We start from the raw sequence: 16,265 nt of genomic DNA, 5'->3' as shown, positions 1-16,265 counted from the left end.
GATTTTATATTCTGCAACTTTACTATATTCATTGATTAGCTCTAGTAATTTTCTGGTAGAGTCTTTAGGGTTTTCTATGTAGAGGATCATGTCATCTGCAAACAGTGAGATTTTTACTTCTTTTCCAATCTGGATTCCTTTTATTTCTTTTTCCTTCTCTGATTGCTGTAGCTAAAACTTCCAAAAGTATGTTGAATAGTAGTGGTGAGAGTGGGCACCCTTGTCTTGTTCCTGACTTTAGGGGAAATGCTTTCAATTTTTCACCATTGAGGATAATTGTTGTGGGTTTATCATATATGGCTTTTATTATGTTGAGGTATGTTCCTTCTATGCCTGCTTTCTGGAGGGTTTTTATCATAAATGGATGTTGAATTTTGTCAAAGGCTTTCTCTGCATCTATTTAGATAATCATATGGTTTTTATTTTTAAATTTGTTAATATGGTATATCATTGTTTCTTCTGATATTACTTCTGTATTTCTAAATAAAACTTCTACACAGCTATTCTCTAGTAATTTAGTTTTCAGTAGTATTTACCTACTTTGTGTTATGAGATGATGTTTTCATCCTTCAACAGTTCCGCTAGAAAATATAAGCACTTCTCCTCCTCCACATATTTATATCATCTTTTGGTTAAAATAATATTCAATCTTTTATTATGAATAGATAACTAGGACTTCCCTGGTGGCTCAGATGGTAAAGCGTCTGCCTACAATGCAGGAGACCTGGGTTCAATCCCTGCGTCAAGCAGATGCTCTGGAGAAGGAAATGGAAACCTACTCCAGTACTTTTGCCTAGAAAACCCCATGGACAGAGGAGCATGGTAGTCTCCAGTACGTGGGGTTGCAAAGAGTCAGACACGACTGAGCTTTCACTTCCAACTATTAATTCAGATGAGTTGTGATATATGATTAAATTTTTCTGTTCTGCAACAATTCCATCTGCCTCTGGCCTTTTGCTAATAATTATTTCTTCTTTTTCTGTTAAATTGGTATTTAATGCACCTTTTGCAAATCGTTTCTGTCCCCTCCCCCCCGCCCCCAACCCCCATCATACCTTCACTTGGCTGCTTTGGTCTCTGTTTCTATTGATGTCTTTCATCAGTAAAAGACTGCCATTAAATTCTGAAATAGAGGCTCTAAGTACATGTTTGGACTATGCTGATCTATTTCCTTGGGGGAGTCTCCCATGATAATATTTGTATATCCTTTATCTTTGATTGAGTTAATTTTCCCACAGAATATATTTTTTTAAACTAGTGTCTATAGAGATAAGCTTGACTGTCAGTATTCTGGAATTTGAATCTGGAATCTCTTCCACTCTCCAGAGAATGAGCCTCTAGCTTCCTATCATGATGGATGAATAGTCTTTTGGGTGTTGATATGAGGGAAGGAATTTGGGACTTAATTTTTCTTTAAAAGGACTATGAACCAAGCTCAGACTGGCACCCCATGTACTTCCAGTGTTTTCCATTTCTGAGATTATTTGGTATGAATTATTTTCTGTTTGTTTCTTAACTTTTTAAGTTAAGTGCTCGGTACTCTCTTTTTCAATCTTTCTTCCTTTCTAGTATAGACACATAGGGCTTAAACTTAATTTCTCTGTATATATATTTTTTCTCTGTGACACTGCTTTGCTATATAGTGCTGAATCAATCATCGAATTTTAAGTACTTTGTACTTTCCCTCATTATTTCTTCTTTGATACATAAAAAATTAAGAAGAGTATATGAAAATTTCAAAATGTTTGAGAGTTTTTGGTCAATTTTTTTGTACCAGATTTATGATTTTATGACTGGATAGTGGGAAGTTGTGATTGGAAGAATATGAATTATTTGATATTTGTTGATATTTGTTTTGTGACTGTATGTATGTACTTAATCTTTTACAAATACCTCTTATTACTTGAAAAAAAGTTTATTCCCTAACTGTGTATGTGGAAAGTTTTATAGATTTTAATAAGTGATCTTTCAGTATTAGTTACTCAGTCATGCTCAACTCTTTGCAACCCCTTTGACTGTAGCCAGCCAGGCTCCTCTGTCCATGGAATTTGCCAGGCAAGAATACTGGAGTGGGTTGCCATTTCCTTCTCCACAGGGATCTTCCTGACCCAGGAATTTAACCCTATTCTTCCACATTTCAGGCAGATTCTTTACCATCTGAGCCACCAGGGAAGCTGGAGCTTATCATATTGGAAGTTTTTGGTTCTCTATAGCCTTCAGAATGTTTGGTTGTTTACAGTATCAGTTACTGAGATTAATCCTTGTGGCTCAGTCAGTTTTTACTTGTGGTGTTGTCAATTTTTTATTTTACATATTTTATGCTCTTATTCAGTTCAGTTCAGTTCAGTTCAGTCACTCAGTCGTGTCCACTCTCCGAGACCCCATGAACCACAGCACGCCAGGCCTCCCTGTCCATCACCAACTCCCGGAGTTCACTCAAACCCATGTCCACAGAGTCAGTGATGCCATCCAGCCATCTCATTCTCGGTCGTCCCCTTCTCCTCCTGCCCCCAACCTTTCCCAGCATCAGAGTCTTTTCCAGTGAGTCAACTCGTCGCATGAGGTGGCCAAAGTATTGGAGTTTCATCTTTAGCATCAGTCCTTCCAATGAACACCCAGGATCGATCTCCCTTAGAATGGACTGGTTGGATCTCCTTGCAGTCCAAGGGACTCTCAAGAGTCTTCTCCAACACCACAGTTCAAAAGCATCAATTCTTTGGTGATCAGCTTTCTTCACAGTCCAACTCTCACATCCATACATGACCACGGGAAAAACCATAGCTCTTATTAGGTGCATACAAATTTAAAGTTGATCTTCATGTAGAATATTTGCTTTTATGTGGTGATTATACCCTTAATTTTACATTTTTCCTCAATATGTTTTGAGGAAAAATCAATATCTGATACTGCCATAACTCAAACAACTTTCCTTTAGTGTTTTCGTGTATTATCTTTTCCTAGGTTTTCAGTTTCAAAATTTTGTGCCATTATTTCTTATGCTTGTCTCTGGGAAAGATGATAAGTGAAGATTTTTCTAATCATTTTTTTAGCAAATAAATTTGTTAGTTTTCAATATCTGTGATTATAGATATTTAGAATTATTTTTACTGTCATTTTGAGTTTTCAATAAATAATGTTTCTCTTTTCTTTTTATTCCCTATAATATCTTCTATTATATTTGTCAAGCTCTCTTTATTCTCTCTCTCTTTTTTTCTTTACTCATTTGGAATTTATTAATCCTCTTTCTATTATTATAGTGACTACTCTTGATTGTCACATTCTTGTTTATGGCAATTAAATTAATTAGGGCTTTCCTGGTGGTTCAGACCATAAAGAATCTGCCTGTAATGCAAGAGACCTCTGTTTAATACCTGGGTCAGGAAGATCCCTTGGAGAAGGTAATGACTACCCATTCCAGTATTCTTGCCTGGAAAATTCCATGGACAGAGAAGCCTGATGTGCTACAGTCCATGGGATCTCAGAGAGTCAGACACAGGACAGAGTGACTGACACTTTCACTTTCATTAAGTTAATTGGCTTCCCTATCCTCCTTTGGAATCATAGAAAGACCTTGTAATACTTTAATTCTGATTTTGCCTCTCCATTTCACCACCATCTGCTTTACTAACCAGTGTTTTCAGCAAAATTTTTAACAGCTCTAAAAATTAATATTGTTATAGTTTAGTCAGTTCTTATTTATATTTTCTTGTTTCTCTGCCCATTGTTGCTTCTTGCCATCATTAAATTTTGTGGTCAATGTATTTCTTCTGAAATTCGTCTTTTAGTAGTTCCTTGACTGAAATCTGAAATTGCTAAACTTCTTAGGCTTCGTTTGAAAATTTATTATACCCTTTTTCTTGGTTGATGTTATTCCATTATTTTCTGGTTTCTCATGTTGCTGGTATTAAATTTGCTTAAGTTTAACTTCTGTTCCTTTGTACATAATTTTTATTTTCTTTAATTTGTTTTGAAAACATGCTGTTCATTTTTGGTGTTTTGTATTCAATAGTTTCACTATGATGTGTCTACATCTAGATTTTAAAAAATCCTACTTTGTATGGACTTGTGATTCCTAAATCTGAATATTCCTGTCTTTCATCAGTTATCGAATATATTCAGTCTTTTCTCTATGGATTTTTCCTTTCCCAGTTTCTCTTGTCTCTCTTTTTAGAGCTCTCATCAGATACATATTTTTATTTATTTCTTCTGTGTCTCTTTTCATATTTTTTATCTTGTTAATTCTCACTGTTGAATTTTGAAAATATTATCCATTCTGCATCTCAACCTGTCTACTGAATTTTTTAGTTTAATTACGTCTTTTATAATTTCTAAAAACACTTGGAAGGAAAGTTATGACCAACCTAGATAGTATATTAAAAAGCAGAGACATTACTTTGCCAACCAAGGTCTGTCTGGTCAGTTCAGTCGCTCAGTCGTGTCCGACTCTCCGCGACCCCATGAATCACAACACACCAGGCCTCCCTGTCCATCACCAACTCCCGGAGTTCACTCAAACTCATGTCCACAGAGTCGGTGATGCCATCCAGCCATCTCATTCTCGGTCATCCCCTTCTCCTCCCGCCCCCAACCTTTCCCAGCATCAGAGTCTTTTCCAGTGAGTCAACTCGTCGCATGAGGTGGCCAAAGTATTGCAGTTTCAGCTTTAGCATCAGTCCTTCCAATGAACACCCAGGATTGTCAAGGCTATGGTTTTTCCCGTGGTCATGTATGGATGTGAGAGTTGGACTGTGAAGAAAGCTGATCGCCGAAGAATTGATTCTTTAGAACTGTGGTGCTGGAGAATACTCTTGAGAGTCCCTTGGACTGCAAGGAGATCCAACCAGTTCATTCTAAAGGAAATCAATCCTGGGTGTTCATTGGAAGGACTGATGCTAAAGCTGAAACTCCAATACTTTGGCCACCTCATGCGTCGAGTTGACTCACTTTAAGAGTCTGATGCTGGGAGGGATTGGAGGTGGGAGGAGACGGGGAAGACAGAGAATGAGATGGCTGGATGGCATCACCGACTCAATGGACATGAGTTTGAGTGAACTCTGGGAGTTAGTGATGGACAGGGAGGCCTGGCGTGCTGTGATTCATGGGGTCGCAAAGAGTCGGACACGACTGAGTGACTGAACTGAACTGAAAAACACTTTATAATTTTTTCTAGACTATTTCTGGCATTAAAAAAAAAAACTTACTGTGTTTTGTTCTGTTCTCATGTATTTGAACATTCTTTTATTTTTTTAATCACTTAAAAAGTACTTTCTCTATAGTTCACCAGATAGATTTATGACTGATTTTTTTTGTTGTCTAATTCAGTTGTCTATTTCTCTGACTGATTCTCACTTTTAGTGTGGATTGTTTTCTTTCGTTTTATAAATGTATATGAAAGTTTGACCTCTTTAGGGCTTCATTATGGAAATTCTGTGTGCTTAGGCTGAATATGTGTGCATTCAAATCAGAAGTATTTTTTTTTTTTTTTTGCTTGAACCAGGTGCTCCAGGGATATCTTTCTGTAACGAAGTAAAAGTGAAAGTTGCTCAGTCATGTATGACTCTTTGCCACCCCATGAACTATACAGTCCATGGAATTCTCCCGGCCAGAATATTGGAGTGGGTAGCCTTTCCCTCCTCCAGCAGATCTTCCCAACCCAGGAATCCAACCGTGGTCTCCTGCATTGCAGGTGGATTCTTTACCTACTGAGCTATCAGGGAAGCCTTGTAACGAAATTTATTGTAAATGCTTGGCCTGGATTCTTAAGGGTGCATACGTGCTCAGTTGTGCTGGACTCTTTGCAACACCACTGGACTATAACCTTCAGGTTCCTCTGTCCATGGGATTTTTCAGGCAAGAGTACTGGAGTGGGTTGCCATTTCCTTCTCCAGGGGATCTTCCTGATTTGGGGATCAAACCTGAGACTCCTTCCTCTCCTGCTTGGCAGGTGGATATTTTACCACTGAATCCAGTCACTGGGGTACCCCGATTCTTAAGCAGGTTGTGTAAATTCAAACTGAAACCTAAAAGTGTTCTGGCCCATCTTTTAAAATTATTTTCTACCCCCAGATCTAGGAATAGATACACATGTATCTTTGTCATCTCCCTTTGTTAGTGACTGATTTCTTTCTAGACCACAATTCCACTAATACTATATCATTTTGAGGGTCCTATATTTGTGAAAGTATCTCTTGTCAGATGTTTCCCATTTCATGAGGGCTTTCTTGCTGCCTCAGACAGTAAAGAGTCTTCCTGCAGTGAGGGAGACCAGGGTTTGATCCCTGGGTCGGGAAGATCCCTTGGAGAAGGAAATGGCAACCCACTCTAGCATTCTTGCCTGGAAAATCCCATGGGTGGAGAAGTTTGGCAGGCTACAGTCCATGGGGTCACAAAGAGTTGGACACAACAGTGACTTCATGTTCACTTTCATTTTCACTCATGTCAGATAGCCTTCCTCATACAGATTCACTGTCTCATTTACTATCCTTGCGTAGGTTTTTAAAAAATCTAAGTTCTTAGATACCAAGACCAATAATCTGCCTTCTGTACATCTATTTTTCTAGCATCTGTGGATTTCTTTTTATTTATTAGGAGCCTTTCATGTCAATAATGTTCTTAAAGATCCTGTGGTTTCTGGCAGTTTGTGGAAGGTTATCCAGAGCTGTATTCTCCAACTGTTTTCACTTTCAGGCACACAGAGAAAATAACATTTAAACATATAGGGAAGATGATACCTATGTAGAATGTTGTAATACCTGGGAATGTTTAGAGGATGACCATATGAAGCTTGATTAAAAAAAATTAACACAAAATTTTAAAATAAAACAAAAAAACTACACAGAGGTTATCAAATGCTAATTTTTTTAATCTTCAAATATTTAATTGAAATACTTTAGCTTTTTCCATTGAACTTTCCTTTTTTGTATGAGGTTTTGACTTCTGAAATGAATATATGAAATTTCTGATCAAGACTTTTCAATGATCTATTCAGTCTTAGTAAACATTAATAAGAAACTGTTCCCACAATAAAGTGATAAAAAATTTTAAACTGTTCAAATATATAAACCATGTGAAATTATATTAGAGTATCTAATAGTTCTCCTTTTTACACTTATAATTGCAGTATTGAAATTTCTTATAAAAATCAAATGATGTTAAAATCTAATCAAACTTTCAATATTATACTGATTTAAGGCTTTCTTGGTGGCTGAGTGGTAAAGAATCTGCCTGCAATGCAGGAGACTTGAATTCCATCCCTGGCTTGGGAGGATCTCCTGGAGAAGGGACTGGCAACCCACTCCAGTATTCTTGCCTGGAGAATTCCATAGACAGAGGAACTTGGTGGGCAGCAGCCCATGGGATTGCAATAAGTTGGGCATGACTTAGCTACTAAACAAGAAAAAGCTAATGAAATGTTTAAAAATAATTATGACTCTCTAATTTGTAGAATATTCAGGCCTATTTAGAGTAGTCCTTGGGACAGCTTGGACACCATTTAGTGGATAATTTACTCTTGATTGGGCAAAAGTATTGGTTATATGGGAAGAAAAAGAATTAAACCACTGTCTGGGACTTCATGCAGGCTCATTACTGCACCCTCAGTAACACTGCACCACTCCTTGGCTTATACCTGGGGTGGAGTTCTTTTATTCCTCCATAGCACCATGAGCCCCTTAGTCATGATGGGCAGAGCTTCAGGCCTCACACAAGACTACCTTGAGAGCTCATGCTATAGGTCACCATTTACAAAGCTTCAATTTAGAGCATCCTATTACTAAAGCAAGAAGCTTGGGTTAAAATTTTAAATATAGAAAAAGAAATAATGGAGAAATGATGGAAGGAAGGATTGGAAATGCACAGGTAGAATGCACAAAAATAATTTCAAAATTGAGACTGGATAACATAAAACTCCTAGAGGAAAACATAGGCAGAATACTCTCTGACATAAATTGTAGTAATATTTGATCCATCTCCCAGAATAATGGAAATAAAAACAAAAATAAACAAATGGGACTTACTTAAACTCAAAAGCTTTTTCACACTAAAGGAAAGAATAAACAAAACAGAAAGACAACCGTAGATTGGGAGAAAATATTTGCAAATGATGTGACCGGCAAGAGATTAGTCTCCAAAATTTACAAACTGCTTATGATGCTTGACTGCACCAAAACAAACAACTCAATCAAAAAACAAGCAGAACACCTACCTAAATAGACATTTCTTCAAGGAAGATATACAGATGGACAAGGGACACATGAAAAGATATTCAACATCACTAATTATTAGAGAAATGGAAATCAAAACTACAATGAGATACCATCTCACACCACTCAGAATGGCTATGATCAAAAAATCCAGAAAGCATAAATTCTGGAGAGGGTGTGATGAGAAGAGAACCCTCCAACACTGTTGGTAGGAATGTAAATTGGTACAGCGACTACTATAGTTTTTTTTTTTTCCTTAAAATCTCAAAATAGAGCTATCATATGACCTTACAATCCCACTCCTGGGCATTTAGCTGGAAAAAAACAGGATGAAAGGATACAGGCATCCCAATGTTCATTGCAGCACTGTTTACAAGAGCAAAGACATGGAAGCCACCTAAATATCCATTGACAAAGGAAAGGCTAAAGAAGATGTGGTACATATATACAATGGAATATTACTCAGCCATTAAAAAGAACAAAATAATGTCATTTTCAGCAACATGGATGGACTTAATATCATACTGAGTGAAGTAAGTCAGGTAGGGAAGGAGAAATACTGTATGACATCCCTTTTATGTGGGATCTAAAAAGAAATGATGAACTTACAAAACAGAAAATGACTCACAGACTTAGAGAACGATTTTATAGTTGCCAAGGGAAAGAATGGGAGAAGGAATAGTTATGGAGTTTGGGGTGGACATGTACACACTGCTGACCTACTGTATAGCATAGTGAACTCTGCTCAATGTTATGTGGCAGCCTAAATGGGAGGGGAGTCTGGGTAGAAACTGATACATGTATATGTTTGGCTGAGTTCCTTTGCTATTCACCAGAAACTATCATGGCATTATTTGTTAATCAGCTATACCCAAATATAAAATGAAAATGTTTAAAAAAATAAATTAAAAAAAATGCAAGGGTGGAGAGTCATAAAAGAGTGTGTTCATGAATTCCCTGGTGGTCCAGTGGTTAGGACTTGGCATTTTCATTGCCGGGACGCGAGTTGGATTCCTGGTTGGGAAACTAAGATCCTACAAGATATGCAACCAAAAAGAAAGAAAGAAAGATTGTTTTCTTTCTGCATTTGGTATCATAGAGAAAGTATATTTATTTTCTAGACACTTCGGATTTAAGTTCTAGCTCTACCAATTAATAGTTCTGGGATCTGGGGGTGGGGGTGTAGTTACCCTTTATTAGATTCAATTTCCTCATGTCTAAAGTTAGTCTAAAATAAACAATTTTGTTTATGAATAGAGACGCTAAATAATATAGTATATTTTATATATCTGGGGAAAAGTTTTTGGCACGTGGTAGGATATGAATGATCACTAAATATTCCACTTTTTCATTTTTTTATTCCAGCTTCACATATACACATTCTTTCTGTATTAGATCTCCTCTTGCATTTAGCATTAGGCTAAATCCTAAAAGTACATCATGGCTCCCAGGTTCATTGGAAATGGATCTGCTATCTGGAATTTCAGAAGAAAAAAGGGGGATTAAGCCCTGTGAGGTTCAAAGGCCATTTGTCCCCACTGATAGTGATTTTCTTAAATCAAACAGTAGTCAAGACCCTAGGAGAAATAATTAAACTGACAACAGGCAGGTCTTGTTTATTAATAATGAAATAGCCTTGGACATTCTTGATGACTTAACGTAATGACAGAAAAGAGGTCAGAAACTGAAATGCCTAGAGAGAGGGTCAATGGTTAGGTCTCTGAGGAGGAAGGAAAACATGAGTTATTCCTAAGACCTTATTTCATAGAACAAAGCATATTATGGTTATCCCAAATATGAATCCAGAAGAAATGGTTTTGGTGTTCTATTTTTAAAGGAAAACAAGTTTTAAAGGCTTCAAAAAATGCCCACTATATTTCTATTTATTTTTGCCCTTATTTTGGAAAACAGACTTAATTGCAGTTATGAAACTGGAACCTTAGTGAGTAACTTAGAGACCTTGTCTGTCTTAACTCTTTTATTCCTTGAGTTTAGGTAACAGTTCTCCATCCGTTAATTGCACAACTTAAGACAGGTTGATTAACATCACTGAACCTCAGTTTCCACATCTGTAAAATGGAGATGTTTATATTTTAATATAATTGTAAGAGAATATTAAAATTTTTTAAGTGTATATAATTTCTAGCACTTGACATTAATACCTCACACAGTAAATATTTATTCAGTGAATTAATACATGAATGTTGATGCTTCTGTTTTTCACTGCCTTTGGACCGAAAGGCCAGCCTATGGTAACCTCTTGGAAGCCTTTCATTTTCTCTGACTATTCAGGCTGCTCTTGCCCTGATCCTCATCCTTTTTCCTTTGGACTATTTCAGTAGTCATTTAATGTCTTTTAACCCCAATTCTCTTTTTTTTCCCCATCTGTCTTCCTCACTTGTGATAAAGTTGTTTATTAAAACAAAGACTTGATTTCTTTTAAGTCTACTACACTTCTGGAAGGGTTTTAGTCATCTAAAACATCCCATGCCCCAATTGTAAAGGTGAGACCCAGGAAGGGAAGGAACTCACCTATGTGTCTGTGCTCCTATAAACTGATACTAAGATTAGGATTGAGCCCAGTACTCCTGGCCCCTAGCAGAAGATAATAAAAAGGGAGAGAACATATATTCTGTAGTTGTAGTCAAAGGGGTGCTGAGCAGCTACAGAAGTTTTTAATTTCAATTTTTCACTGTTATTTAGTTTTGTTGAACTTCAAATGTACCACTGTTATTAAAATGATGTTATTCATTTCCATGAAAATTCTAGGTGAGCCTAGAGAGAAGGCACAATTAATAAAATAACTAAAACTTATATAGCATTCACCATGTACCAAGCAAAGTTCCAAGCACTGTACATTAAATCATTTCTCATCAGTAACCCTTCAGTTCAGTTCAGTTTAGTCGCTCAGTCGTGTCCAACTCTTTGCGACCCCATGAATCATAGCACGCCAGGCCTCCCTGTCCATCACCAACTCCCGGCGTTCACTCAAACTCATGTCCATCGAGTCGGTGATGCCATCCAGCTATCTCATTCTCTGTCGTCCCCGTCTCCTCCTGCCCCCAATCCCTCCCAGTATCAGAGTCTTTTCCAGTGAGTCAACTCGTCGCATGAGGTGGCCGAAGTATTGGAGTTTCAGCTTTAGCATCAGTCCTTCCAATGAACACCCAGGATTGATCTCCTTTAGAATGAACTGGTTGGACCTCCTTGCAGTCCAAGGGACTCTCAAGAGTCTTCTCCAGCACCACAGTTCAAAAGCATCAATTCTTCAGGATACCATTATTATCGCAATTTTTTAGATGAGGAAACTGAGGCAAAGAAAGATTTAGTAGCTTGGCAAGGTCACAGACTAAGAGTGGTAGAATGAGATTAAAACTAAACCTTCCAGATTCCAGAATCTGTGTTCTTGATTACTATGCTAAGCTAGCAGAAACACTGAATTTCTATGAACATCATTTATTCTCACTATGTTGGTAGTTAGTCCATATGGTTTCCCTTAACCCTGCTTTTTACTTCCAGTTCTAATTATCAGAAAGGGGCAACCTGAATAGCACAGTCTTCTGATAAACTTTTTCCTCTTTCTTTCTCAGAGAGTCATTTTCAACATTGTTAACTTCAGCAAAACTAAAAGTCTTTATAGAGATGGGATGGCCCCTATGGTGAAATCTACCAGCAGACCAAAATGGTAAGTGACCCACAGAATGGACCTACTTTTGATTGGAGAATGTGACCCAGGGCTCCAATTTATCTGCTCTACTGGCTCTAAGAAGAGCTCAGTGAGTTTCTGCATGTTCATTGTCTGGGCTTTAGGCACTGCTCTTTGAGAATGTTGGAAAAGAAAACATGGTTCCATGTTTGGAATTACTAACATTCTCTTATGAGGAAATATACAGTCTGTTATTTGATAAGATAAACTTCCTGTCTTATTTGGCTTTTATCATGACATTTTTGGAAGCATAACACTGACTCTGTTTTTGTTTTTTCTTTTCTAACCTGGGCAGAGATACTGTACATTAACCCAGGAGGATATTGGGAGCTCCAGTTTTGCAGAGTTCCCTTATTTTGCTTGTTTGTTGTGGTTTCTTTGTATAGATATGGTGTGAATATTTCTGGATGCTAAAGTTCTATTTGTCCCATTGCTATAGTGTAGCTGAGGGCAGTTGGATAGGATTACTTAATAATAGTAATTAGGATGATGATGATAATGTTAATAATAACTACTGCCACTTACTGAGAAAATCTGTTCTTTGTTGCTGCTGCTGCTGCTAAGTCACTTCAGTCGTGTCCGACTCTGTGTGACCCCATAGACGGAAGCCCACCAGGCTCCCCCATCCCTGGGATTCTCCAGGCAAGAACACTGGAGTGGGTTGCCATTTCCTTCTCCAATGTGTGAAAGTGGAAAGTGAAAAGTGAAAGTGAAGTCGCTCAGTCGTGTCCGACCCTTAGCGACCCCACAGACTGCAGCCTACCAGGCTCCTCCATCCATGGGATTTTCTAGGCAATAGTACTGGAGTGGCTTGCCATTGCCTTCTCCTGTTCTTTGTTAGATGTTTTATATTTGATGTTACTATTCTCACAACATTTTTGCAAGGGAGATTATTTTAAAGATCCGTATATTACAGATGAAGACACTGGGGCTAGGATAGGTTAAGTACTTTCTCATGACCATAAAAACTAAGGGGAAGAGCCTGTGTTATTGTTATTATCCCACACTGCCATTCAAACTGATTACTTTGTTCATCCATTTATTCATTCAACATTGATTGAGTGCACCAAAATGAGAGTTTTTAAAGCCAGAAACCAAGTGTTACTCACCTATCACACAGTAGGTGTTAAGTGAATGCTTGTTGAGCTGAACTGAATTCATGATGAGAATTTACATGTAAAGTGCCTGGCACTTGCTAAGTACTCAATAAATGTCATCTGTTATTAATAGTATTTTTTAGAATACTCTACAAATGCAAGGAATTGTTAATATTATTCTATCTTTGATCCCTGTTCAAATTTTAATGACTAGTGAGAAGATCATCTCCAAATGTCTATATTTATAGAAAGCTAGCTATTCATAAATATTGAATTGTGCTTTTATCTAGAAATGATACTTGGCAATTTTCTATAAATGCTGGGCTGAGAAACTCAGGTTTGTAAAAGTGTAGGCATTTGATGATGATAATCAAAACTGTTTATTAAAGGTAAAAATATCTTCCTGTGCCTTATTTTTTTTACTTTACTAAGTCAAATTAACTATACTGCTGTTTCTCAGTTTCCTTTCAACTTTGGGATCTGAACAGGAGGCAGACCTTTGCTGTGAGTTTCTGAATTCAGCCAGAGTGGATAATAACAAAACACTTCTTTCTGTTAATAGGCATATATGTAGATGTGTGCTTCAAATCTTGTCAACAAAGCATATCACTGTTGATCTGCTCACAGGGGCCTTAAAATAATATTGTACTTCTTTTATGAGACTCTGTGTTGGGATCTTACATAGCAGTAATAATAATCATTTGGTTTCCTAAAGTGTTCAGTTCTGGAGTCTTTTTGTGTGCTTTTGAAAACTCTTCTGCCTTAATTATTTCATTTTGTTTTGTTTCTCATGCACTTCCATTTGGGTTTTCTCTTTTAGGGCTCTTGACAAGATTTTGAAATATTAATGACTTTATATTTATGTGATAATGTCTCAGAATTAAGTCAGCATTCTCATCCAGTGCTGGCAGGCTCTGAGCAGAATCCTCTATGTGGTCACTGTACTTCTCTAACGGGCTGCTGCTGCTGCTGAATCACTTCAGTCGTGTCCGAGGTTTAAAGTTTCAGAACCAAGTTTGTTGTAGTTGAAGCCAATAAGGTATAAGGTGCCAGAATAAGTCAAGTCATTGACATGTTTAATCTCTCAAAGAGATTCTTACTTTTCTATTCCCAGACATTGAATGGGAAGCTTTTCATCTTCTTTCACACTATCCTTTCTTCAAGCAAGATGTTTGGAGATTTATTTAGCTAATAGGACTTTATTGAGCACCTTAATGTGCCATGTGCTATAGATATTGGGGATATACTGTATGAATATGATAGAAACAATCTGTTCCAAAAGGGAAATTTCACATTAGAATTTTATTAACTGATCTCTGTGGGCCATGATTATTACCCTTCTTTCTACTGCTTTCTTCTGAAGATCCTTTCTGTCCTTTGTGCTTTCTGCCTAGGATTTTCTTCTGCTCCTTGTGTTGATTACTGGTTCCAGAACCTATTTTCCAGTAACCATCATCCTAAATGTTATAACATAAAGAAATGTGTGTGACTGTTTAACTCTCAGATTATTAGATTTTACTGGTCCTATGGAGTTTGTAGCCTGCCAGGCACCTCTGTCTATAGGATTCTCCAGGCAAGAATACTTGAGTGGTTTGTCATGTCCTCCTCCAGGGAATCTTCCCGACCCAAGGACTGAACCTGTATCTCCTGCTTAGCAGGTAGATTCTTTACCAATGAGGCACCTAGCAAGTCCCTATGGGCATTGTGCATGCTAACTCACTTCATTGTGTCCAACTCTTTATGACCCTATAGACTGTAGTCCACCAGGCTTTTCTGTTCATGAGATTCTCAAGGAAGAGTGGGTTGCCATGGCCTCCTCCAAGGGATCTTCCAGACCCAGGAGTCAAACCTGTCTCTTATGTCTCTGGCATTGGCAGGCAGATTCTTTACCACTAGCACCACCTGGGAAGTTCCTATGGGCTTTACTTAATTTAATATTATAAACAGGCCTTAGAAATATCCTTACTTCATGACAAACATTAGAAACCCTAAATTTTCTGGATGAAATATATACCAAATTGGGAAAACAAACTTTCTTCACATTTGCAAGGTGAAATAAGTTTTCCTCTTTACCTGTCACAGGGGTCTGTAATTGATTCTAAGCAAAGATACCTTTAGGCCTTAACATGGATCTGGTAATCAATTAACTGTGGAAAGCAAATGAGCAAAAGAAGCAACTAAAAAGCCATTATGCAGATAAACATATGACCTCTCAAGGCTGTTGTGCCTTGAGGACTTAAAAATCAGCATAACTAGCAGGAAAATGGAGAAGCTGAAAGATTTAGAAGTTTTCTGCCTATTTTAGTTCATTCTAATTCTGTTTACATATTGGACTTCTAAGGATTGTTGGTTGTTAGTGGCGGTGATAGAATTCCAGCTGAGCTATTTCAAATCCTAAAAGATGATGCTGTGAAAGTGCTGCACTCAATATGCCAGCAACTATGGAAAATTTAGCAGTGGGCACAAGACTGGAAAAGGTCAGCTTTCATTTCAACCCCAAAGAAAGACAATGCCAAAAAATGTTCAAACTACCACACAAAAGCGCTCATCTCACATGCTAGCATAGTAATGCTCACAATTCTCCAAGCTATGTGAACAGTATGTGAATTCAACAGTATGTGAACCGAGAACTTCCAGATGTTCAAGCTGGATTTAGAAAAGGCAGAGGAACAAGATATCAAATTGCCAGTATCCATAGGATCATTAAGAAATCAAGAGAGTTTCAGAAAAACTTCTACTTCTGCTTCATTGACTATGCCAAAGGCTTTGACTGTGTGTATCAGAACAAACTGTGGAAAATTCTTCAAGAGACAGGAACACCAGACTACTGTACCTGGCTCCTGAGAAATCTGTATGTAGATCAAGAAGCAACAGTTAGAACTGGACATGGAACAACAGACTAGTTTCAAATTGGGAAAGGAGTATGTCAAGGCTGTATATTTTACTTATATGCAGAGTACATCATGCAAAATGCCACTCTAGATGAAACACAAGCTGGAATCAAGATTGCTGGAAGAAATAACAATAACCTCAGATATGCAGACAACATATGGCAGAAACTGAAGAGGAGTTAAAGAACCTCTTGATGTAAGTGAAAGAGGAGAGTGAAAAAGCTGGCTTAAAACTCAACAGTCAAAAACCAAAAATCATGGCATCTGATCCCATCACTTCATGGCAAGTTGATAGGGAAACAACAGAAGCAATGACAGTCTTTATTTTCTTGGGCTCCAAAATTGTGCAGATGGTGACTGCAGCCATGAA

At 37.5% G+C, this 16,265-nt stretch overlaps 1 protein-coding gene across 1 annotated transcript in view; it reads left to right on the top strand.

Moving 5' to 3' along the window:
• Positions 1 to 16,265, top strand: part of AGBL4 (AGBL carboxypeptidase 4) — a 1,400,873-nt gene that overhangs the window by 590,422 nt on the left and 794,186 nt on the right. The window contains exon 4 of the mRNA XM_088834990.1: positions 11,792 to 11,886. Within this exon, the coding sequence (XP_088691116.1) occupies positions 11,792 to 11,886 (95 nt within the window). The remainder of the gene's footprint in view (positions 1 to 11,791; positions 11,887 to 16,265) is intronic.

This window comes from Moschus berezovskii, chromosome 4 (assembly GCF_049115385.1).
Source record: "Moschus berezovskii isolate FMDL1 chromosome 4, NW_MosBer_1.0, whole genome shotgun sequence".
Lineage (NCBI taxonomy): Eukaryota > Metazoa > Chordata > Mammalia > Artiodactyla > Moschidae > Moschus > Moschus berezovskii.
This window is presented reverse-complemented; position numbering and strand designations above follow the sequence as displayed.